The sequence below is a fragment of the Phyllobates terribilis genome, unplaced genomic scaffold (genome assembly GCF_046119375.1).
Source record: "Phyllobates terribilis strain yellow unplaced genomic scaffold, ASM4611937v1 Scaffold_11__3_contigs__length_659146591, whole genome shotgun sequence".
Taxonomy (NCBI): domain Eukaryota; kingdom Metazoa; phylum Chordata; class Amphibia; order Anura; family Dendrobatidae; genus Phyllobates; species Phyllobates terribilis.
Window position 1 is genome coordinate 106,583,546 of NW_027362771.1, and position 27,290 is coordinate 106,610,835.

At 39.4% G+C, this 27,290-nt stretch overlaps 1 protein-coding gene across 1 annotated transcript; it reads right to left on the reverse strand.

Moving 5' to 3' along the window:
• Positions 1–843: 843 nt before the first annotated feature.
• Positions 844–27,290, reverse strand: CDC23 (cell division cycle 23). The gene is made up of 16 exons (XM_073651417.1): positions 27,129–27,290; positions 23,065–23,137; positions 21,446–21,583; positions 21,058–21,100; positions 18,837–18,942; positions 18,622–18,754; positions 14,295–14,472; positions 14,116–14,213; positions 13,940–14,021; positions 13,710–13,863; positions 9,010–9,129; positions 7,994–8,069; positions 7,125–7,186; positions 3,048–3,126; positions 2,850–2,969; positions 844–1,291 (listed from the first exon to the last, which is right to left on the reverse strand). The coding sequence occupies exons 1-16, from the start codon at positions 27,236–27,238 to the stop codon at positions 1,115–1,117; spliced, it is 1,749 nt and encodes a 582-aa protein (XP_073507518.1). The 5' UTR covers positions 27,239–27,290; the 3' UTR covers positions 844–1,114.

The following is a 27,290-nucleotide window of genomic DNA, read 5'->3' on the forward strand; positions in this document are numbered from 1 at the left end:
CGCTTTCTGTTTTTTTGCGTTCCAGGGTGGAACGCATACTGGAAGTGACGTTCTCGGCGGTCCGTGTCCCTTCCGGGATTCCACACGTGGTGCTCCGCTATGGAGACCGCCGGAGGCCGCTTAGAGGGGGGAGAGGAGCGAGGCTGGAGAGCTCGAGGAGGCCTCCAGCCCGACACCCACCGGACCTTACCCGCAGGCGCGGACACGGTGGAGACAGGAGTCCCGAGTCCCAGAGGAGACGGGAGCAGCATCAGGGAAGGAGGAGAAAACTGCCCGGTCCCAGCTGCCCGGCTTTAACAGGTATGTCAGGTGTCTGCCGCCGGCACAGAGCACCCCGGATGAGCTCTTCATCCCAATAGGGACAGGAAAAACACTGGAGGGAGGAGCTATTTAACCTCTTTGTGTTTCTTGTCCCTATTAGGGTGGGGTGACATCCTCCTTTGGTGCTGTCGTGGGGTTATTGGAGAAATCCCTTTAACTAGGTTATCTCAAAAGGGTTAGGCTTGTGACATAGAGGAGGTTTCCTCTGCCAGTTACCCAGAAGAAAGCTTCATTTGAATGGGCTTTGTGTTTAACACTACATTAACTCTGGAAAGGGGCATTTTTCATAAGAGAAGGTGCTATAATGATGGTACAAGGTGCTGTACAGATGGAACAACGTGCTCCACGATTCCATTTTTTATCAAAACTTTACGAAAAAAATGAGTGAGAAACAGCATACACATAGAAGCCTACCCTGTCACAATGGATTAAATTTATTGAACCATACTGGAGTCTGACTAAAGGTTACAATGACACCTTCATTTTTAAGAGTTTAGGGTGAAATATATCTAAATAGAAACATTTGAGGTCACAGTATAAAAAGTTTATTGAGAATAAATTGCAGATAATCTTATTAAGGTAAGAAATCTGCCTCTCACAGCACTCTAAAGCTCTGTCTTGTGCCAGCACAAACTCGACCAGTCCAACATCGGTATGGCAACATGATTTGTTTTTTTGTTTTTTTTACACCAGACGAGCACTAAGTGGAGCTTCAATAGAAGCAACTTCTCTCCACAGTTATTGTACTGTTTTACTGCAGGCGTAGCACCAAAGATCCTCTTGGAGGATGCTACTATGGAGTCACCGAGGAAAGGTTTAAAGGAGATACTCTTCTTGTAGGGGTGTTGCTGGCAGAAACAGACTGTGGGAATAAAAATGGAGCGTTGGTTGGCAGGTCGGCAGAGGGGCTTTCATTCTGGTTACGGAGCTGCAGAATTTGGCGCAAAAGTGCTTTGCCTTCTTCTCTTGTCTGAAATAATAACACTACATGTTAATACTACAGCAACACAAACTTAGTACATATGATTGTGATATATTTAATAGATGGGGCATCTCCAGTCACGCTCCTCAGATTTCATTAATTCATAGAATAGTCATCAAAATTGTCTTTTTTTTCAAAATCAAACATTTTAAAATTGATTTACGCCATCTGTACAGACAGCTACAACTACTAAAAATAATTCAATTGACTAGAAAAGGAAAAACTGTTATTAACCTACGAGATACAATTAGTCACCATTTTTGACAAGGTAAATCTAAATTCACACCGCAATATCTGCCTGACTGTAGGTCACTAACAGCCTAAGATATACCTATGAAATTGGTTATCACTAGGTCAAGAGACCCGCGGCCCGATCAGGGATTTCTGTCTCAGTATAGACCGTAAAAAAATAATTTGAGAATGCGCATGTTTCCATATTTATGAGTCGACAATGAGTCGACTCACAGGAAAGTCAGATTTGACGGTTTCATTTTTATTTTTAGAAATCTCCCCCACTTTTCAGCAAACACACGTATGTCTTCCAGGACACTAGAAGTTTTTCCCATCCAAAACAGAACTCCCCTTAACACCAGACATAACAATTAGGGGAGTTCAATGGGAGCTGTATAAATCCATATAGATTTTTCACTAGTAGGCTGCCTATAGTGACGGATTTTTTTTTCCACTGTAACTATGACTATGTGGAGGGAAGCAAAGGGATGTCAAACTCTGTATAATAAAAACGTGACTGACCTCCTAAAAATAAATCTATTAATTTCATTATCATAAAATGAGTTGTCTTTCTTTTAAAGCAGGAAATGTTTAATTATTTTTTAAGCATTAATAATCACCGACTAACCCCTATCGCTCCATTGCAGGCTGCTCCGGTGGTCTTGGACATGAAGCATGTCATCACTTTCTTTAGGACTGGAATGTGACATGATCGGAGCACAGCAGATACAGTTCCAGACACCCGACAAAGAAAACCACCTGACCTAAGATCTGTGATTGGCTGAAGCATGTTTTACTATTTTATAACATTCCCTGCCTTTTACATTTTTTAATTATAAGTTGAACATTGCTTTTAAATAAGGATACCAACTGCATGTAAATTCCTATGTGGAATATAAATACAGTTGGTATACGCTGGCGGTTTCCATTGCAAGCACCAACGCGCTTGGAAACCCCCTCTTCAAAAATGTAGTGTTTGCCTCTGCCAGTGTAGTCAAAATGGAGCCCCCACTCTCCATCTTTCCTCAGCATTAAAGCAAGTCCCAAACAACCCCCGTAGGTAAAACCGGCATCTCCCATTTTCTCAGTAGACACAGCAGTCCCGTTCCTTAGTAGTCACTGCAGCCACCCACCACACCTCTGGTAGTTACACGAGGCCTTCGTCATATTCTCGTAAAAGAAACAGCGTTAGCACCAAATTCTTGCAACCATTTAACTGCTGTACCATGTATTAAATAAATGCATTTGTTTTGGGTTTTTTTTTACAAAGAGGCCAATTCCTAAAGGACGACTGAGAATGTAATGACATACTTACATCATTAAAATTAAAACACTTCTGGGCGCATGCTGAGGCCTCATCCCACAGTTTACACTTGAAGTAATACTGAGCCAGGTACCTATACGCTGTGCTCACTTCTTGATGTTCCACTCTCTCCTGGTAAAAAGACAATGTAAACTGCTGTGAGATGATCCACACTATAAAGCTAAAGGATAGACTAACTTTTATACTTACCCCACAAGAGTATATATCCTGTATATATTTAATGTAGCACTGTGCAGCCTGTTCAGACTCATTCAATTGTTCGTGGAGTCTTCAAGAAGAAAGACAAAAGACATATGTTGTAAGCAGGTAATATCACCATTACCTTAATTAATCAAGTTATGGTCGATTATGTGATGCGTGTGTCCAGATTTAAAGGGAACCTGTCACCAGTGTTTTAGTGTGTGCACCAATGCCATCTCTTTTATGAGCACCTGTACTGCATTACACAAATGTGTCCATCATCCTGTAACTCCCGCTGTATACCACCAAAAATACCTTTTTATTTTCACTGGGCTGTATGTAAATGCTTTTGGTCTGGTCCGATGGGTGTAATTTCCTCAGCGTCTGTGCCACCTCCTTGCCCCCAAAAGCTGTCCTCCGGCTTTGATTGATGTGGATGACGTGTCCAGTCATCCACATAGCCAAAAGATCTCACGCCTGGGCATTAGCATCGTCAGCTCGCGCAGGCGCACTTGGCTCTGCCTTATTGCGGGCAGAGCACAAAGCATAACATTGCATGCGCTAGGGAAACACCATTCTGGCGAATAGATTCTGGTAAAAAGGAGCCGGAATGACGTTTCTGGGGCCCAGTAATGTTTTGTGCATTACATGTCTTATCTAATACTGCCTGAGACGTTCTATTATGATGTCTCTATTAGGGAAGAGTCAGACAGCTGTATAACTAGGACAAGGATGGCAACGCAATGCTCGGACTAGCCATCGGCTCTCCTGACCAGAGCGTGACAGCATGTATTTCTATGATTAGACCTCTTCCAGGCTATGGGGAGGATGTTGCCTGGAAGATGACGCTGTTTCCAGAGCTTATTTTAATGAAGGAGGAGTTACCAGTGTGAGACATGTAAATAACACAGAACAGGAGAAATGAACTTGGTCTTCTTGCGAACACATTTTTTGCAGCTCTTGAGCTCTACTGTATTGCCACAATATTGTAACCCTGTCAGCTTGTGAGCTGAAAGCTGAGAGGAACCTGCAGATGTGTCAGGTATAATCACACACAGCTCTGCAGTGGTATCAGGAGAGCAGAGAGCGGCCATCACACATCACACTGGTAACCATTACACATACTGTAATCAGGGCTGTGAAGTCGGAGTCTGTGTCCATTTTGGTGGAGTCGGTATAAAATGGACTGACTCCTAAAATATATAATAAATTGGTTACAGTAGTACAATGCAGAATGTGCTGTAATTTTTTTCATAAGAATTTGGGAAAGTTATGAAATGTCCTATAAAGTTCTGTTCTATTCCTGATTGAAGGGTGAGATGAATCTGTGCTGCACGTTATGTACATGCTCAGTAGTGAGGCAGTGCTGTGGAGTCGGAAGTCAGGGAAATTGAGGAGTTGGAAGTTTGGCTTACCAATGCCACAGCCCTGCTGGTAACACTGGTAGCAATTAGATATCACACTAGCAACTCCCCCTTCATGTAAAACAAGCTCTGGGGGCAGAGTTATCTTCCAGGCAGCGTCCTCCCCATAGCCTGGAAGAGGTCATTTATATAAAGTGATTAAAGATGATTTATCAGTAGCAAGGCATCTGATATGAGGCATACCAGTATCACTCTCCTCAGCCCTCTATAACCTGTATGCCCATATTAATAGCTTAGTTAGGTCAAAATTGATGACAGGCTCCCTTTAATATGGCAGAGAACTACGAAAAGCAACATTCAAATGAGAGAACTAATGGGCACAGATATTAAGAAGAAAATGTCTGTTAACTAGAGGAATTCTTTTATTGTGTGTTTGACGTTCAGTTTATTACAGTACTGACTGGAAAAGTCAGCAAGGGTATTACCGCACCAAGTAGGTCCATAGTTACAGTAGTGTTCAAAATAATAGCAGTGTGTTCAAAACCATGAGTTAAGCACAAAATCTTCACACTACTTTTTATTTCCATGCATTGGGAATATTGCACAGTTTTCGAATTCAAAATATGAAGAGAAATGTATATAATTTTTAACTACTTTACAGAAAAAAACAACAAATGACCATTGGGCTGTTCTAAAAAATAGCAGTGTCTGCATTTGTCTTTACAAACTCACAATATGTACTTTTTTTTGAGGGTTTAGCATTCCTGTGAATTACTAACCTAATATTTAGTTGTATAACCACAGGGTTTTTTTTAGAACTGCTTCACATCTATGTTGCATAGAGTCAACCAACTTCTGGCAACTGTCAACTGTTATTCCAACCCAGGATAGTTTGACTACATCCCACAATTTTTTGGCATTTATTGGCTTTGCCTCAGAAATAGAATTTTTGATGTCTCCCCACAAGTGTTCTATCAGATTAAGGTCCAGGGATTGGGCTGGCCACTCCATAACCTCAACTTTGTTGGACTGGAACAAAGACTTTGCTTGTTTACTGATGTGTTTAGGGTCGTTGTCTTGTTGAAACACCCATTTCAAGGGCATATCCTCTTCAGCGTAAGGCAACACGACCCCTTCAAGTATTTTAATATATGCAAACTGGTCCAGCACCATAGTAAGAGAAACATGCCCATATCAAGACGCTTGCACCACCATGCTTCACCATCTTCAGAGCGTACTGTGGCTTGAATGCAGAGATTGGGGGTCTTCTGACAAAATGTCTGCGGCCCTTGGACCCAAAAAGAACAATTTTACTTTCAATGTTTCTAAAGTTCTCTTTAGGCCACTTGATGTGTTCTTTGGCAAATTGCATCCACTTCAGTACATTATTTATTTATTTATTTTTTTAACTGTGGAACTTTGTGGGGACTTCTTACTAAGAGATTAGCTTCACACAGGCATCTTCTGTCACAGTACTCACCGGTAACTTGAGACTGTCTTTGATCATCCTGGAGCTGATCATTGACTTTTGCCATTCTGGCTATTCTTCTATCCATTCAAATAGTAGTCTTCCGTTTTCTTCCACGCGTCTCTGGTTTTGCTTTCCATTTTAAAGCATTGGAGATCATTTTAGCTGAACAGGCTATCATTGTCTGCACTTCTTTATAAGTTTTACCCTCTCCAATCAACTATTTAATCAAAGTATACTGTTCTTCTGAACTACATCTCGAACGATCCATATCTCTCAGGCTTTCAAGGAGAAATGCATGTACAACATGTGCTGGCTTCACCCTTAAATAAGGGCCACCTGATTCACACCTGTTTCTTCACAGAATAATTGACCTCACTAATTGAACTGCTATTATTTTGAACACACCCCCTTTCAATTAATTATTCAAATGCACAGACTCAAAACCATGCAGATCATGAATGCAGAGTCTGTTGGTTTTCTTACAATCTGCTGCACCAACTGGTAAATTGTTTGACACGCGATAATATAATTTATACCAAAAACAGTGATTAATCTGGTTAGTCATATTGGACTGCTATTATTTTGAACAATACTATACATACTAATTTTATGATTCCATCTTCAGAAAGTATTGGTGACTGTAGACAACACAAAATACTATAGGTATTAGGAATAAATTATACGTTGCTATTGTTCGCCAGACAAGCACATTTTTTCAATTACAGCGCTAAATTTTCCTCATGTAATAAAAGGCTGATCTATTTTGAAGTATTGACATAGTCTTGTATGCTGAAAATATATCTCTATGATCAAAGCTTTCACGGCAGAAGTTTCGGAGCGGTGCCTAAATTTTGCCATTTCTGGCATCTTTACAACAGTTTCTCCCAGCTCTGCCAAAATGAATGGAGCTGCAGCAGAACGGGGACAAAGCATACGCCTCTTCATGAGCCAAAAGCGTCTGACATCTCATCGAGCCAGGTATGAACAACGTCTGTCTTGATGAATCGGGCCCTGTATTTGAAGTTATAGCAGACAGATTCATCTCTAACAAGCATTTTAGATTTTGATTGCACAGATGACTGATGGTAAATCTAGCTAGTATTAGTCACCAAGAAGCTAGAAAGACCAACAGATATCTTCAGAACAAAATATTTCTGAAGAAATTAGTTCTTCCCTAAATTATGATGTGCCCTCATTAACAGTCCATACTAAATAATTACAATCATTAAGTGCTAAAAATTTAAAACTTACTTTGCCAGCTTAACTAAAGCCATTTTTTCCACATCACCAACAGCATAGGCCCTCCAGTAGCACTGTCATGGGGAAAAACAGCAACATTTCCTCCATCAATAACTGACAGGCAACTTATACATTTTCTATTAATACAAGCAGGTCTTGTTTCCACAATCTGAAATATTTTACATACAGCCTTTAAATAAATTCACATTTTTCAAAATTGGTGCAAAGGAAAAGTGAAGTAGACCACTGCATCCAATCAACTTTCTACTTTCCTTTTCTTTAAAAAGTGCTCTGAAAAATGAGAGGTGAGATCCAATTGGCTGTAATGTGCAGCTACTCCATTTTTCCTTTACACCAGTACTAATACATCTTCCCAGTAGTCTTTGACAATGTGAAGTGTCCTTGAAGTAGTCCACAATTATCTTATATGCATCTGCACAAAATGGTTATTGGCCAAAATCCATAAGTACTGACACTTTCCCTCCATTCTTCAAACATAATTTACATGGACAACAAAAAGCATTTCCAAGCTCAAAATATAGCAATTTATAAAATGCAAATGCATAACCTATCCTTCCCTTATATAAAAGTTTTTATAAAAGGAACCACAGAGGCAGTTCATAGACTTGCCCAAAAAGCTATTCTTCATAAAGCATTTCATTTGAACATGTATTTAGTACAATACTTGCTAGAAAAAGAATGGGCTATGTACGCAGCTACAACAAAAAAGACTGACTTCCCATTCCACAATACAAACCGGAATAATCATCGGCAGAAAATAATTTCTAGTTTTCCAATTTTTTTAAATTTTTTTTGTAAATTCCTTCATTAGAAAACAACTGCACGGCTCATAACAATTTACACTGAACTTTCAAACCTACTTTTTTAGCTTCCACAAGTTGGTTCAGCTTTTCATAACATTCTCCTAAGGCAACGAGCATCCGGGAGTCATTTGGTCTGAAAAGAGATCAGAGATTTTTTTTTTTTTAGATCAACTTATGGACTGGGCAGTTACAAATATTACACAGCATTCATTCTGGTCACAAATACAATTTTAAAGATATTAATTGTAGACTTTGAGATTTACATGTCCAATGGCATCACAGATAGTTTCATGTAGACATCAACATAAGTAGCACAATCGCTTAATAATGGGTCAGAGACAGGGAAGCGCATGAAGAATCGTCCAAGTTTCATTCTGTTTTTTGGACGCTTTTCATCCGTGTGTCCATTTTTTACATCTGTGTACGATCTGTTTTCATACCTCAACATTCAAAAATGTACATTATCGAATACAGTTTCCAACAAAAGATATCTGTATAAATCAGATGCAACAGGGATGTTCTGTGTGGGATCTGATTTTTTTTATGTAGTCATAGACTTGAATGGACGAGTCTCATCCAATACTTGGAATAGTGCACTCTGACATTTTGTTCTTACAGTTGAACCGAGAGAAAAATTGGCCATATGACAGCCCTATTGAATAACATGGGTCAGTGTGGAATAAGATCAAATACCATACAGATGTCCCGATTTATACACTTGTCTGCACAAGCCCTTATAGTAGGTGTTCTGCATCTCAGGTGCTACTTGTGCTAGTCTTGCCACTACAAACATGAATTTGTATGCATTTTGTACAAAATGTTCTTATTGGATTCAAAATGGCTTATGTGTGCCAAAGCCTGACAATGTTGCAGTGTGCCTATTTTCGAGTGTGAAGGCATAATATATGATAATTTTATTTAGGAGTGCGTTGAAAGAAATAAAATGTAGAAAAAAGGTAAATTATTTCATTTCAATTCATTCAAATTCACATAAGGTAAAAGTACATATGAAATGTAGTATGACCATTTATAAAAACCCACGTATACAAATTCTCAGACTAAACATGCAATACCGTAGCTGGTGGGCACGTCTATAATAATACAAGCAGTAGAATGGCATCTTTAGGATCTCGTAGGTCTGTCCCAATCCATACCATGCCCGATAATCTCTCTTATTGACCTCAATTGCATGCCTGTACAAAAAAAAATAAAACAAATAAAAATAAGATCCATCATTATGATTATTTTGAAGTCACCTTTCTTTGTATTGTGGTATTTGTTGATTTTTTTTCGTGCCAAAATTATTGAAATTCACACACGTGGTTCATGAATTTTACCTTTTTTTGTGAGCATTTTTGTAGGGTAAAAAGTTGCACGTTGTGCTAAAATGTTGCAAAAGTTTCAGGCATCAATAAAATCATTCCAGAGGGGGAACTGGAGTACAACTGCACAAATTTATTTTCAACTTTTAAAAAGTACCAATTGATGAATCAGCTAAAAACACCTGGAAATCCCATACCCTTCCCGCAGTTGCGAACATAAAATAAACAGTTGAACACAGATGCCAAAAAAGGCTCAAACTAAAAGAATAAAGGTGCAAATGAAAAACAGGCTAAAACTCAGGGCTGTGGAGTCAGTAAGCCAAACCTCCGACTTCACTCAAAAAACAGGAAAAGGATGCACAGCCTCAATCATGGATTATGGTGCATCATAATGTACCCAAACTACAATGTCAAAGCAAGAAAGAACAAGAAGGTACACACCTCAATACAATAGATAGTAAAAATTACAAGCTTTATTGACCTCATTTAAAAAACATTAAAACAACACACATAAATACCAACACCTAAGATCCACAATTAATGATTGGCCATATACAAAATTCATCTGTAATAAATACAATAATATAATAGATCCTTATGCTGTCATCATATAGGAACAATATATACGGTTTACTACAGGGTAACACAAAAATAGGTATATTGCATGACACACAAGCTGGATAATATCGCCAGTACATAATTAAATATATTAAAAGGGGTATTCCCATCTCCAAGATCCTATCCCAATATGTAGTAGGTGTAATAATAGTAATATTATCAAATATCTCCAATTAGAAATGTAGTATAGCATTTTTGATTCGCTATCTTTCCTCATGTGCAGGCATCACAGGACCTTAGGTATCCACGGTTACGACCACTAGCAGCTAGCTAACTAACTGACTTTATCAGTGGACGTAACCATAGATACCTAAGGTCCTGTATTGCCTGCACATGAGGAAAGATAGCGAATCAAAAATACTATACTACATTTCTAATTGGAGATATTTGATAATATTACTATTACACCTACTACATATTGGGATAGGATTTTGGAATACCCCTTTAAAACCTATATGCACTTCATATACTAATCTACAACTGGATCTCAAAATCTATTGTGCATTCTTAGTCAAATATGGCTATTAAATAACAACCTGTGCCAAGAAAAACATATATATGGTGAATATCCTTCATGACCTACGTTGACAACCATGTAAATCAAATCATTTCACACAAACAGCCATATCACCCCTAGAGATCATGTGTGCATCAGATGACAAACCCCATGTGTACTGCTGTGAAAACACAGCTTCATCAGGGAAGGTATATGTGGAATGAAAGATACAGAGGTATATAAGCACACATAATTAAAAAAGATTAGTTACTGGTGGTTGCGCCAACATGCTGGAAAGACAGAAGAGCCCATCTAAGGTAATGCCTCTCATCCAGTGCCATGATAGACGCCCGGGCATGCGCACTTCACGTAGGAAGTGATGTCATAGCCCGACAGGAGACTGTAACCACGGACGCGAGATCACAGCCCTGAATCCTGTGCAAGGACATGCCGGCCGCAGTGCGTATGCTCACTGCAGAAAAGGCACTAGTATCCCCCAGAGAGATTTGGTAACCAGGGACGCTAGTCTATACAGGTGAGGTGAGTATGCGAGACACATGCAATCCCATAGATGTCAAAAAAAGGCTCAAACTAAAAGAATAAAGGTGCAAATGAAAAACAGGCTAAAAAACAGGGCTGTGGACTCAGTAAGCCAAACCTCAGACTCCACAGCCCTGCCTCACTACTGAGCGTGTACATAAAGTGCAGCACAGATTCAGCTCAACTAAAAGCCGAGATCCTTAGATCAGGAACAGAACAGACATTTATAGGACATTTCATAACGTTCCCAAATTCTTATGAAAACATTTACAGCACATCCTACATTGTATTACTGTACCCAATTTATTATATATTTTAGCAGTCGGTCCATTTTATACCGACTCCACCAAAATGGACACCGACAGACTCCACAGCCATGCTAAAACCAAAAAAACTAAAAAAAATAAAAAAAAACACAATTGGGACCCTTTCTTTCTTTGAAGGCAGCACATGAAACACTAACATAAACTATAGACTATTCCGTGGCTTTACAGCTCTTACACTAAAGAAGCATAGATGCCAATAAAACATTTCCTCAAGAGAAAGAAGTGTCCCTTATTAAATGGGTTTTATTTCCTTTCTATGGTAAAGTCTTCGTTTATGTAAAAATAAAGCCTGCAGTCTTTGTTTATATAGCTGCAGTGGAGACTACTGTGATTGGCTGCATCAGTCACATGATGACATTACCGCTAAAGTAATACCAGCAAATACCAGTGACAGCAGAGCAGATCTGGTGCGGGAGAAAACCCCTTACATTTAACATCTCTTTGTAAATTAAACAGTATATTGTAATTTTCAGTTGATGAACTTACATGCATGTAAAAAGAGGTAAAGATACAACGTGGACAATATATTTCATAAATAAATTATGAAACAGTATCTATACACCTGGAGACAAATTTAATTAGCCAAGTTTGATCTTCATAAAAGTAATATGAGACATTTAGCAAGAAATTATACAAAAGTCCTATAAAAAGGGAATGTTTTACAAGTCAACTCCTTTTAAAATGTGAAAGTGATGCGGTGATCACTTGATAGCTGTAAGTCCAGGTTCTATCACCCCCAATAACCAACAGATAAAGAGAATATAAAAAGTCTACACACCATTGTTAAAATGAAAGGCTTCTGTTATATAAAAAAAAAAACGTACCAAGAAGAATCATTTCAGAACTTTTTCCACATTTTGTGTCACCTACAATCTGTATAACGCAATTGAAAAATAAACAGAAATCCTTTCGGGTGGAAGCAGAAAAATAAAGAGCTAAAACAATGTGGTTGCATAAATATTCAAATCCTTCAACTAATACTTTGTTGACGTACCCTTTGAGTTTATGACAGGATTCAGTCTTTTTTTGGGTAGAAGTCTATTGACATGGCACATCTAGAATTGTCAATCTTTGCCTACTCCTTGCAGTAGGGTTCCAAATCTGTCAGATTGAGAGGGCATCTCCTGTGTGCATCTCTCTTCTGGTCAACCCACAGATTTTTTTTATTGGATTCAGGTCTGGGCTTTGGTTGGGCCATTCCAAAACTTTGATCTTCTTCCGGAGAAGCCATTCTTTTTCTGATTTGGAGGTATGCTTATGGTCGTTATGCTGAAAGGTGAAATTCCTCTTCGTCTTCAGCTTTTTAGCAGTGTCCTGAAAGTTTTGTTGCAAAATAGACTGGTATTTGGAACAGTTCGCAATCCAATCCACTGCCCCAGTTTCAACTGACAAAAAACAGCCCCAAAGAATAATGCTGCCGGCACCATGCTTCACTGTTGGTACATTGTTATTTTAGTGGTGTGCAGTGTTCGTTTTGTGCCAAAAGTACCTTTTGGAATTATGGCCAAAAAGTTCAACCTTGGTCTCATCTGACCAGAACACATTTTCTACATGGTTTTAGCAGACTTGATGTAGGTTTTGGCAAAACATAAGACTTGGAAGTTTCTCTTCATAAGAAAAGGCTTCCATCTTGCCAACCTGCCACACAGGTCAGACATAGGAAGACTATGAAAGATTATTGTTATATGTAGTACATAATCAATACTTGCCAGAAATTCCAGCAGCTCCTTTAATGTTACTGAAAGCCTCTTGGCAGCCTCCTGGACCAATTTTCTTCTTGTCTTTTCATTAATTTTTGAGGGACATCCAGGTCTAGGTGATGTCACTGTTGTGCCAGATTTAAGCCACTTATTGAAGACAGTCTTTACTGTGTCCCATGGTATACCTAATTATCTATTGCTCTTTAAAAGTTTTTTGCACCCTTCTCCTGACTGGTAACTTTGATCAATCAGGTCCCTTTGATGTGTTATAAGCTGTTTATGGCTTTTACTGTAAAATGCAACTAAGAACATGTCAGAAAAATCAAACTAAAACTAAACTTTATATGAAGTTAATCAAAATCACTTTAAATAATGGCAGCTGTGTACTGACTACTGTTTAACATGAGTTGAAATGTGATTGGCTAATTCTGAACACATTAATTTAGTTTTAGTTCCCCACTCAAAATTTGTTTCTCAATAGATTATGATTGACATTAAGGTGGAACACGTTCTGAAATGATTCTTCTTACATGACAAATTTTTAACAGGGGTGTGTAGACTTTTTATATCCACTGTATCTCCAGGTAGATGCTGGGCCTAGACTTACATTTCCCTGGCAGTGGAAATGTAGCATTATATGCCAGATTTTCAAATGAATAGCCATCCAAGTAATTTATTGAAGCAGCGGTTCTGGCAGGATGGGAGTGGCACATAAAGGTGGCCCTGAATGATGAAGTCCCACTTTAGGCCCATAAGTGCTTTTTTTCATACCTGTAAGCCTGTATGGCTGCAGAGGTGTTCTTCATTTCCATATATTCATGACCCATTAGGGTCCATGCACCAAGATATCTGGGATTCAGTTTTAAGGCTCTTTGAAAATAGAGAGCTGCCTTCTCATGTTGAGAGCGCAAACTGTAATAATTACCTACAAGAAACAGATGATACTTTAAGGGAAGCACAGACCAAGTTGACATTATTGACTAGATATGTGGATTACTTACCAATCACACAGCAGGTTTCCACACGATACTTGTCAATATCACACAAGTTATGTGCTAAGTAACTCAGTTCTGGTTTTAGACCCTTGGGAAAAAAAATGCATTACAGCAATTTTTATATTCTAAGAAGAACTGCATAAAACTCAAGAGACATAAAGCTAATAAATTTGGTTCCTTACTCTGACATACAGCAGGTTAGAAAAAGTGTCCATGTTTTCTATTCTATAAGGGTCTTGTTTTCGTAACTCATTGAAAATAGAAAGAGCTTTATCAATATCTGTCAAAAGCAAATAGCCATTAGGTCATGAGATACACAAATGTTCTGAAGCAGAAGATAGTCAGAATTCTGTAGGCCTACCTCGAATATTATGATATGCAACTGCGATCTGAGAAATAATGTAGGTACTTTTGGAGAATCCAGCATCAATGAGACTCTGATATTTTTGCAAAGCTTCTTCAATCAACTGCTGCTCTGTGTATATATGTGCTAGGAAAAATTCCTTTATCCAGCAGTCTGGCAGCGACAAGAACTTCAGCTGCAAAGGTAAAAAAAAAAAATGATGTGAAATCTGGCCTGTCGACTAAAGGCAGAAGATAGAGGGAGAGTATACATTGCCATTCCTGCATGGACACAAACTGCATGGGGCTCTTTCATTTCAGCTATTCTAAATTTTTATTTTCTTAAATAGACCCTTGGATGGATATGAAGGCTTCACTATGATCCGTTAAATTTTTTACTAGTTTGCAAGGTTGAGTTTGTATTTTTTAAAAATCTGTAGCTTCTAAACCTTCACAATAAGTATAGTTCTTAGGGTGCATTCACACTGGTCAACTGCAACCGTTAAACAGTTGCCAGTTGGCTATATATAAGCAGGTTGTTTAATAGCCTGTTTAGAAAGGAAGACTACACTTCTATGCACACTGAATGGTCATTAACAATCGTTCTGTACACATAGAATATAATTTTTCTCGGCAGCATATCCTTTTTTCTCAATCTGAGAATGCGCCAAGATCTCAATCTGAGCATGTGCCGCCTCCGGCAGCCATTTTCCCAGAGTCCAGCGCATAGGAGAGTATGGAAGGTGCAGGGCTCTGGCTTCCACACAATGTCGGCAGAGCCCCGGCTCCACCGAACACCTCCAGCAGAACTTGGCAGACAGCATGGGGCTCGCAGCCATCTCCCGACTCCTGCCTCCAGCCAGCATCCCCCGCCTCCAGCCAGCGGCAACCATGGGACCCCACTCTACCAACGCCGACCCCCCCAGGTAAGCTGATTACAACGTGCACCGGTTTATTCAAAAAACTTTTTTTTCCTATTTTCCTCACCAAAATTTGGGGTGCGTCTAAAAAATCCACAAAATACCGTATATTTAAAAAGGTGTTAAAAATATTGATTCTTTTAATTTAGCAATAAACATACATGATTAGGATGAGACTGTATTTAGAAAACCACGCTTCGAAATATGATCCTACGGAGATCCCAACTTGAATCCCTGAACAAATGTAACCAAGAACACAAGTAACATATGCATTTTTTGATAAATTTATAACATAGTTTTTCAGAAATCATCCATCAAAATTTAGAATTTGACTCCTCAAAAACATCAACATAGTCTTGTGACATGTCAAATTAAAGTCTGTACAATTATGAACAAAATGGTGCCTCCCCCATCTCATTATCTTAATTCTAGCCCGAGATACAATAACAAATCTAAGGCCATACAAGCCCAAAATTCAGGTTTTCAAAACTTTAGAAACCTATAAAAATAATTAACTAATGAAGATAAAAATTCAAAACTTATGATTTTTAAATTACTAAAGTAGCACTTCAAAAAACACCAAAGAAAATAAATATCCTAAGATATCAGGTAAAAAAAAATATTCTGATTTGGATCACTTCAAATGGAATACTATCGAATAATGAACAGTGAGAAAGGAAAAGAAAATCAAATTAAACCACCAATGCAATTAAAAACGCATGGGGACTTCGGGCAACTGGAGGAACTACAGTTACATAGTTATATAGTATAACAGTTACAATTGGAAGTCACATAATAAAAGCAATATGGCCACCTACATACACTGCATTCCAAATTATTATGCAAATTGGTTGTGTGTCATAAAGATATAGTTTTTTTGTTTTTCAAATAAACTCATGGATGGTCTTGTGTCTCAGGGCTCTATGGATCACTGAAATTAATCTCAAAACACCTGGAAATGGAAATACTGTTTGTAATTAATTTACAAGATCCTATCCCAATATGTAGTAGATATTATTATTACTACTACTACCTACCACTACCACTACTACCACTAATAATAATAATAAGGTTAGCAAATACCTCTAAGTAGAAATGTAGTTTTTTGGAGAGAAACCTTGTTTTTGGCCAGAACGCTACTGGCAATGAGCTGGATGGGTAACTCACAGCCAACACTGCGATCATGGATTGCACTGGTTAACTCAATCTCATATGAAAAAACAGTATATCAAAAGAGAAGATGACCATCCAAATTTTCTAAAATATGGGATTACTGGAACTCTTCGTATCTTACAGTCTCTACCTAAGAATAGGATATAAATTGAGGGGAAAAACTTTGATTTAGTATATGGACAGGATATAGTACAACTCACCATGAAGATGAAATAAATGTGTATACAGGTATGTGTTGGTATACACCATGATAAAACTTGATATTAGCAAGGAAATAATCCTGGCAGCAAAAGTCTGAAATTATGTTATTGTTGTAGGTTTAGCGTTTGAGTTAAACCTGAATTTTTGCTAAATATATTCTATATGATTATTGCTAATATATCCAGAAGAAATGACGCTCGCATGATAGAAGAGGCACATGGACACCAGAGTTTTTATACTTTTTGCTTTATTTTCATCTGCCTTAATTGATAACAAATGACACAAGTTACTTAATGATATGCTGTAATCTGGATTTTTTTTTATTTACTGTGATTCATAATTGTTTGGAAAATTGTTCAATAAAGCTTATTAAAAAAAAAAAAAAAAAAAAAGACTAGTAGTATAGTTTTTCTGATTTATGTCATGTCTCTTTCGTCATGTGCAGGCATTGCAGAACCTTAGCTATCCATGGTTACAACCACTAGCAACTAGCTAGCTAACTGTCACTACATCAGTGGTCGTAACAATGGATACCTAAGGTCCTGCAATGCCTGAATATGAGGAAAGAGACATGGTGAATTAGAAAAACTATACTACATTTCTAAATTGGAGGTGTTTGCTAATAGTATTATCATTACACCTACTACATATTGGGATAGGATCTTGGAGATGTGAATACCCCTTTAAGCATGTTTATCGTATTGTGAAGAGATTTGTGGTTGATATAGAGCACAGACTGGTTCGTGCAGATAAAGGCATAATGAGGAAGATTTCTGCCAGATAAATTCATCAGATTAAGAGAGCAGCTGATAAAATACCATTTTAAGGCAATAAACAGGTATTTGAAGCTGCTGGTGCCTCTGGAGTCCCACAAACCTCAAGGTGTAGGATCCTACAGAGACTTGCACTTGTGCATAAACCTACTATTCGGCCACCCCTAAACAGCGCTCACAGACATACATGAAGACTAATTTTAAAACAGTCTTATTTACTGATGAGAGCCATGCAACCCTGGATGGTCCAAATGGATGGAGTAGTGGATGGCCACCATGTCCCAACATCGCTGAGACGTAAGCAAGGAGGTGGCAGAGTCATGTTTTGAGCCGGAATCATGGGAAAGATCTGGAAGGTCTCTGAAGGTGTGAAAATAACCTCAACAAAGTATATAGAGTTTCTTACAGACCACTTTCTTCCATGGTACAAAAAGAAGAACTGTGTCATCCATAGCAAACTCATCTTCATACATGACAATGCACCATCTCATGCTGCAAAGAATAACTCTTGAGTCATTGGCTGCTATGGGCATAATAGGAGAGAAACTCATTGTGCTGCCACCATCATCCTCTGACCTCAACACTATTGAGAACCTTTGTAGATCCTGAAGCAAAAGATCTATGAGGGTGGGAGGCAGTTCACATCAAAACAGCAGCTCTGGGAGGCTATTCTGACATCCTGCAAAGAAATTCAAGCAGAAACTATCCAAAAACTCACAGGTTCAAAGGATGCAAGAATTGTGAAGGTGATATCAAAGAAGGGTACTATGTTAACATGTAACTTGGCCTGTTAAGGTGTTTTTGATTGAAACAGCCTTTGATTTCAATAAAGGTGACCTCTTAATGCTTCAAATTCAACAAATTACCATTTTCAGTTCCTTATAAACTATAACATGTTTGGAAACTGTTGTGCATAATAATTTAGAACAGTGCATTTTGAGTTTATTTTTTGTTTTGAAAAAAAAGTACTGTTATCATTGGAAGGTTTGTCCAATAAAATGTGATTTATACTCTAATGGTTGAGGACTTGAATATTATACTGACTCATTTGCAGCGACCATTTAGGAAAATCATAGAAAAATGTCATTTCCATTATAACTTGTAACGTGGCGTATAGTGCTGTGTGAAAAGAGATGCATTAATGGTAGTAGAGGAATCAAAATACATAGAAAGAATATTCCTAGTAAGGTTATTTTTGCCTGGGGCAATTTTTTTACAAAAGTAAAAACCTTGATTGTGGACAACCCCTTTAATGAAAGTGTAACAAAACAGATCTTACCATTTCCTTGTCTGTGATTAGGTTACATAGTTCCAACCAGGTCCCCCAATGCAAAGGCAAAATGTGTGTTGCCTCCACAAAAACATCCAAAGCCTCCTTCACCAGATCTAATTTTCTGAGAACTACACCATATCTGTAAAACAAAAAGTATATACAATTTCCATAAAAAAAAGTTTGAGGCGTTCAACAAAAGCAGGGAAAGTTCAGCAACTCACAGGTAAAGACCAAATCCATCCAACTCTCTGGCCTTATGTTTCTTACTGAGCTCTACACGCAGCTCACGGAGGGCCTCATTCTTTACTTGTCCTTTCTCAAGAGGACCTAGAAAGACAGTAATATTCCACAATAATCTCTGTGTAACAAGGCTACTATTAAAAATATTATTTAAAGCGGTTGATCCCATTCTAACAGGCAAGTCAGAGGGTAGTCGTCCGATTGAAACAACCCTCTTTAAGCCAGAGCAGAGAACTGCTGCTGAATGAAGCTCCTGCTTTGGTGGGCTCAATATGACTAATGCAACACAAAAGTGGAAAGTTCACCCTTGTCTGTTATTGTAGAAACCAAACAGTTAAGCAGAGGTGCTTATACTACTAACCTGCTGAGGCTGTGCAGAAAATGGGCACAATGCTAGAAACATCTTGGCTGGGATAAGTACACCTCCTAGCTGGTGTGGGCTGTTTTTCTGCGGGATTGAAATCTTCCAAGACCCGTTGCCATCAGGATATAAAGGAATTCCAGAAGAAGTAAACAGACTGCATTCATACAATCCCAGGAAACAGGCGCTGCCTGAGAAGTAGTTGTACAGATGCAGGAAAAATGGTTTTAATAAAAAAAAAACTAAACAATGCGTTTCGGTGCAGTCTTTGCACCTTCATCAGGGTTTTCAAGTACAAGTAAGGGAAAACAGATTTATATATTCCTGTGTTTGGAAGGAGCCAAAGAACACACCCGCTCACCGCAATGTCCTTGTGTTCTTTGAATACTCCCAAGTGAAGGTATATATAAATCTGCGGGGTTCCCTTACTTGTAAAATATGATCATGGTGCAAAGCCTGCACTGAAACACATTTTTAGCTTTTTAAATAAAACCCTTTATCCAGCACCCCTGTACAACTACTTTGCTACTTCAGATTGTAGGACTACAGCCTATTTACGTCTCATTAGAACAGATACCATACAATAAGCTGCAGGGGGAAGTCAGACCCACAACAATCAGCTAACCACCAGTGCCGTTTTTTTTCTTCTTAGAAGGGGTAGTCTAGATGAGAAAACCTTTAAAGTTTGTCTTCCTTATGCAGTCCCCTATAACGTGCCCTATTGTGCTATGTGAAGCTAATAAGCTAAAAATAGGGGCCCTCATCCTGACTCTCACGACTAAAAGCCAACAAACCTGAAAATCTGAGTCGTCTTTTGCTGAATTTGTATTGCTACTCCCCAACAAGTAACAGCTAATTCTAGTTCTAGCTGCCAGAGACCCCTGCAATGAGAGACGGAAACAACCATTGGAAAACAACCAACAAGTCGTCTCAGGCAGACTTTAATTGCAGAAAATATTATAACAACCCATGATATGGAAGCTTGAAATGCGCCCTTCATATAAGCAGGTGTCTTATAATTAATAACCTTTAACAACCCTTCACCTTTAGATTAACCCCATATTTGCAGGTTAATAGTGTTATTTTTGGTGATAGGCTCCCTTTAACTACTCTGTCTTAGGCTATGTTACCCGTATTTTTTATTCGAAAGGTGTCCGTGGAAAAAAAACAAACCTCACACGGACCAGTGTTATTGAATTATTCTGTTCATATGAAAGGTTTTTTTTGTTTTTTTACATGGCCTGAATATTCACATGAAAAAAAAAACAAAACAAAAGAAAAACGACAGTATTCTCTAGTCTCTTCCGTATCTCGCCCGAACTGATTAAAATGTGACAAAAAATTGTCAAGTCATTCTGGGAGATCGCCGACCGACCAATGATGAACTCATGGAGTCGGCAGGGATTTCATTGAATTCTTGTTAGCGAATTTTAAAAAGAAGAATTGGGCATGAAACAAGTTGCAGCAAAATTTATACCTCACCTTCTCACCTCTGGTGAGAGTAACAATCATCTGGTTGCAAATAGAGAATACTTTGAAAAAGACTGAAGTATCAAAATGTAGAAATAAATACACTTTTTTATAAATAAATTCCTGATTCTTTTATGTACCACCATGTAACAACAGTTTATCATGCTCGTTTCCCAAAAGAAAACTACATTTCATAGCTGCATGTTTGTGTGAATTAGTCATCACAAAATAAAAAGACTTAAAAAAAAGAAAAGTTGAGTCAAACACAACAATTTCATCTGATATACTGACAGTGGGTTCCTTGAACATTCACCTAGCACTGAAAGCCCATACTACAAGTAGCCCACGCTCCAGAAGATGATTGTACTCACCCAAGCTATCTACAGTCTCATCATCTTTCCTCTTCTCTCCAGACTACAAGGCAAATGTAATTATTAGCATATAAAAAAACATGTAATATTTCTTTTAATCCACATACAGCATGCTAATCTCATAGCAACCTGAATAACTAAGAAGTCAACAGGACAATGACTAAAATGTTTATAAAAATGACTGGAGAAAACGTAAGAGCTGACTCAGTAGATGTGAAGAGGATTTACATCAACTAAACAGAAATTGATTGGTCGCATTTTTGACCTGTGGGCCTCAAACTACTTCTGATGATCATCATACATAACAAACCAGTGTAGTTCAAAAATCAATTATATAAAGACAAACATGTCCATAATAAGTAGAAACACATATGAACTGCGTTCTTACCAAATACCTGGAGTACATATACAAAAAGTAGGCTTTCTGGCTTTTACACCCTCGGAGGAAATATGCAGCTCTGTCATATTCTTTTAAGTCGAAGTAAGACTTGGCCAGTGTATATGCATCCAGATCTTGGGCGTCCTCCTAAAATAAATATATATAATACATATGTATGTAAACAGTTTCAGCAGATGGCAGTATGCCCCAAGATCATTAACTGAATTGACGTGCTTTCCATACAAATTTCGAGAGGGATTTCCTGCTCAGGGTGCCCTCTATGAGCCAGAGCAGATACACACTAATAAGCAGTGGCTTTTACCAAGGAAAAGCTAGGACACCAATGTTTCACATAAGCAGTTATTAGTTTTACATGTGAGCATTTAAATTATGTAAGGCAATACGGTAAGAACTCCTTTTTTAGAATATAAAAAGCTAGATGGCTTTTCCACTTTCTGCAAAGTGCGCCTCAAACGCTTCAAGCATGTAAAATAACAAAAACAGATACTTATCCTCCACCGGTCCAGGGTTGCCTCCAATCTCTGTGGTTTGGCTGCGGCAGTGACATAACGTTGACATTACCCATCACCGCTGCACTCAATCACTGAGCTAGGCTGGAGGAGGTAAGGGTGAGAAGCATCTGGTTTTGCTATTTTACATGCCTGCGAGCATTTGGGGTCCACTTTGCTGAAAGTGAAAGACCCCTTTCAAATCAATGGATACTAGTCCTAGGCTGGCCTTAAATGAATAAAATTAATCAACTTCTAAATGTGAGCCTAGAAAAGGACTTTGTACGTCACACCATATTCCTCACTACAGCAACTGAAACAGAGCTTCTATAGTCCGATATACAGCATCTGATGGATCATGTTGTGATTTTGTATACGGTCTCTATATACCCTGTTTATTGCTGTTTGAAACTAAAATTAGATTATGATGCCAAATATTTTCATGTGTATAAACCCTCAGTAGGAAATCTGGGACACAGGCTATCATCGAGTTGTTATAAGAAAGAAAAATAAAATTATGCCTTATCCTTCTCTTCTCCCAACATATCTTGTAAATGTATCATGGGCTTCACTAAAACATATCAGATGTTGTTTGATCCTTCCAAAATTCACAGACTATCATCTTTATCTAGTCGTCCACTACTTGGACAACTCCTTGTAATACCCCATGCTTGCCCCAATAAAATAAAAAAAGCTTATGCTCACCTCCTGTGCCGACTCCGTTCCAGCACTCGCAGTCCTGGGGCTCCCGTGCTGTTGTGACACGAGAGCTAGGCACCCAGTCAGCGGCAGCGTCCCTGTCCCCACCTTCGTACGGATTGAACATGAAGAGGAAGTCAGAGATCAGCCGCAGCACGGACGTCCTCTTCACGTTCAATTCGACAGGAGGCAGGGATAGTGACGCCAGCGCTGATTGGGCGCCTGGCTCACATGTCACATCAACCACCCGAGAACCCCGGGACCGCGAGTGCTGACACTGCAGGAACGGCGCTGGCATGGTAGGGGAGTATAGACTTTATTTTATTGGGGCCAAAACATTTAGATCAAGATGGGGTTGTCCTTGTAGTGCACAACCCCTTTTATGTACTAAGATAAACAAACTGCTGATTTTAAACCTACCTCTGTTAGCGCAGGTGTAGACGGAAGCTCATTTAAAGGGATAGATTCCAAAGAAAAAGCCAATTCAGATGCCCTGAGCAGGAAAAAAAAAGTTTCAACGGCAAAATTATGTGCATATTCTTAAAATGTTCTCCAGTTGAAGACATTAAGTCTGATTTATCAAAACTGATGCAAAAGCAAACAAAGCAGTTAGCCCTGGAAACCGGATTTTATACTTCAGGGAATTTTCTGGAAAGGAAAACGGTAATCTGAATGGGTCTACCTCACTGTATAGATGTAACCCGCCAGCACAATATTTGCAGCCAAATGAGACTGGATTTCAAGAGACTAAAAGTATACAGAGATATCTGCATTCTGATCAAATCTAGTCACCTAATCTGATTTCTTGTGGAAGGAAAAAGGCAGGTAACAGGTCTTACTGCTCTACTGTTTATGGACCACTTTTCCTATTCGTTCCTATACAGCTTCATGCACCAAACGGGGTGATGCTTAGCTCAATGTAGCCTTGAAGCTCTAGACAAAAGACAACACATGTATGGAATGGGCTCATCAGATGATATCATGGGAGAGAAGGATCGGGCAGATGGAATTTACACACACACACAATGTGTGTGGACACCTTTCAGGCCATTCAGTAGGAGTGGATGTGAGCAATTCCAATATTTGCACAGCTTGGTTGAATATGTCTACACAATATAGCTACAGGAAACAGTACGTCACATGCACAATTTCTGGCTCTGCAAACACCACCATGAAAAAGGTCCTGTCAACCAACTCCTGCCATGTTAAGCTGCACGTTATAGCTGAAGGCCCATTAGTAAAGGGCATATACTCTGTGCTTCTTGTGTATGTACGTTCATCACTGCCAGACAGGTGGCCACTCTAGTGCTGCATTACCGGTCATTAAAAAAAAGCAGTTTGGTGAAAACTGTTATGTGATTCTATTACTTCAAATTAATACTGCATAAGAAAGAAGGACTATTTCTGCACAAAGGTCCTTTTATGCATGAAGAATGACTTGTAAAAACAAGTGCCATATGATAATATTACAATATAAAGCATTTAAAAGAAATGTAATAATATGTAACATGCTTAGATGTTTTATCTCACTTAGATCACTAGTCTTTCCTCCAGTCTACACTGCTCATGATTGTTTGCATAGGTTTCCTCTGGGTACTCCAATTTCCTATCACACTCCATAGACATACGAGCAAAGGAAATCTGAGTAGTAACGATGGAGATAAAATGAGATTTTTATGCTCATCTGGAAGGGGAAGGGGGGGTGTGAGAGTCACAGCCCCTATGTAGAACTTAGAAGAGGCGGCTGCAGATCCACAATGTGGAGTAACTTAGGAAGCTGGAAATAAGTGGGTAAACATTCACACTGCCAATGGTCCAGAGGTGAGCAGCAGACAGGAATAGTTGAAATGCGGTTTACTAGTCAACGTATTTCGAAGTGAGAACAGTTTTTCATCAGGACAAACCACAAAACTTTTGAAATGCGCTGACTATTAAATCGCATTTCATCTATTTCTGTCTCCTGCTCATCTCTGGACCACTGGCAGCGCAGATTTTTACACACTTATTTCCAGCTTCCTAAGTTACTCCACATACATAGCGATAGGGAATTTAGATTGTAGGCCCCAATGGGGACAGTGATGATGTTTGTAAAGCGCTGTGGATGTAATGGCGCTATATGGGCTCATTTACACAAACGTATTTTCGGTCTGAGTCCTGTCCGTGAACAAAAACAGACAGTGCACGGACCAATGTAATTCAATAAGGCAGTGCAGACAAGCAATTAATTTCCTAACTGAATCTGCATGTGAAAATAGTCACTGAATTCAATAGTTTCTTCCATAAATTAGATGAGACTCACCTATTCAAGTCTATGGGTGCAAGGGAAAAAAATAAATAAATAAAAATCGGATGCCCTACAGAGCCACAGTATAGCATCCGTTTTTTACAGATACATTGCAGTTCTGTAACATAAGTAACTGTAAATGGTCCTGTAAGTGATTAATAGCTGCTGCAAAAAACGGACTGCATACGGATAGCACACGAACGCCAAATGCGAAGAAAACCGTCCCACTTTTCGGGATGAAATGCTGAATGTTTTTTTATACACTCGTGTGAACCTACCCCATAAGTGAGTAAAATAATAAAAAAAATATTACTACTCCATCTAAAAGAGCCACTAAGGGAGAGACCTGGCTATTCTGATGCAGTCTCTGTCTGTCGAATCCTGCCAGGCTCAAGTTGATTCACAGGTCTCTCCCTATGTTCACACAAGGGAGAGATCTGTCAATCAATCTGGAAAGGGGCAAAGAAAAGACGGTTGGGGTTGTAAGGGACTAGTTAGATCTATGCCTAGAGTCCCTGACCAGTTCTTGAATCTAAGGCTATGTGCCCACGTTGCATTTATGAAGCAGAAAATTTCTGCTTCATAAATGCAAGTCCTCTCCCGGAAAAACGCATGCGGAATTCCGCACGCGTTTATCGCGCATTTTTCGCGCGTTTATCACGCGTTTTCCACATGCGGAATTGCCTTGCGTTTTTTATGCATTGGACAAAGGCAATTCTGCATGCGGAAACGCAAAATTAAATGACATGCTGCGGATTTTTGAACGCAGCATAAACGCTGCGGAAAAATCCGCAGCATGGGCATTGACATTGCGGAATGCCATTGGGGACCATGGGGTGCGGATATACATGCGTTTTTCAAGCGTTTACGCTGCGGAAATTCCGCAGCATATACGCTTGAAAAATGCTACGTGGGCACACAGCCTAATAGTAGGTTACTTTTAAAGTAAAAAAAAATATGCAAGGCAGTTAGTGACCTCAGAGGTCCACCTGTATGAACATCAGAAGTTGCCGAGAGCAGGGATTGGCTGAATAGGTCATGTGGCTAGACAGCGCTTGACACAAACAAACTAGCGAGGTATTTATGTGGTATGCTGCAAAATACCTTAGCATGCATGCGGCTTCTGAACTGCTAAAGGTGTCCCACTGTCCCCCGCCAGTCTCCCTTCTTGCAGCGGTGGGAGGTGACACTAAATGATTTCAGAGTCATATTACATCAAAGCAATAATAAACAGTTTCCGTGCTCTTTCCCCTAGCTCTTACTGAAAATGACTGTTGTAGTGGCAACATGTCACCCCCTAATGAAAGAGTAATTCAGGAGACTGGTGGGGGATCCCAGCAGCAGTACACAGGGGTGGTGATCTGGTAGGTGGTCATGTGTTTTTTGTTTTAAGATCCCCATGGTCCCATTTTTAAAATAATACAAAGTAGTGTTTAAAGCCTTGAATTCATATCGAGATTGTAATAATAATCCACAACCTAACAAAACCGGAAACCTTGCTCAGAAGACAAAAAGCCACTACATTGGCTACTGCTCATATAATGAGCCGATTACATCATTAAAGGGGTTGTCACCATTCAGAAAATCTGTGGGGGAAGTTATAAGAAACAGTAAAAATCATCCATTACTCATCGTCCACAGGTCAACTGCGGAGTCTCCATCACTGCTTCCAGTGTCTGATATTGGCTGCAGCGCTGACGGCACATTGGCAGGCCATCACTGAGCTCAGCGTTCTATCTACATGGGACGATCCCCTGAACTCAGTGATCGGCTGCAGTGCTGCTGGTGTGAGTGGTGCAGCCGATATCAGAAGCAGCGGTGGACCCATGGAGGGTAAATATAGTACGGTTAGAGGGACTGGGATGTTCTGGAAGGGAACAACCTCTTTTAATAATTATGGCTGTTAATGTCGGGATAGTATGTGACTGCTGCAGCCAGTGTCGCCCCCCCCCCCTCTGGATGAGGAAACCATTACACAATCCTGCCCCTCTGTTCTGTGCTGGGCCCCTGCAGCTGAGCACTTGCTGACCTTAGTAATGGAGGGAGGAGTTAGTACATTTCTTATACTCAGCCTCAGTGAGGACAGGGAACAATACATGTTAGTAATAGCACACACAGGAGCTGTCAGCCAGTGACTGCATGTACAGACACCTGCCTATGACACAAGGCCTGTACTCCAGCGTGCTGTGCAGCCTCTCACCATTTCACGCTATGCATGAGGCCCCGCTCCCGGCACAGCCAGCTTATGCTCAACAGCTGCTTCTTTATTTCCCGTAGGTCAGAAAACAGACTGCTTGCAGCCGCCATCATGCTCTCCTGACGTCAGCGGCAGCTGGCTAACGTCCACCAATCAGCAGTCAGC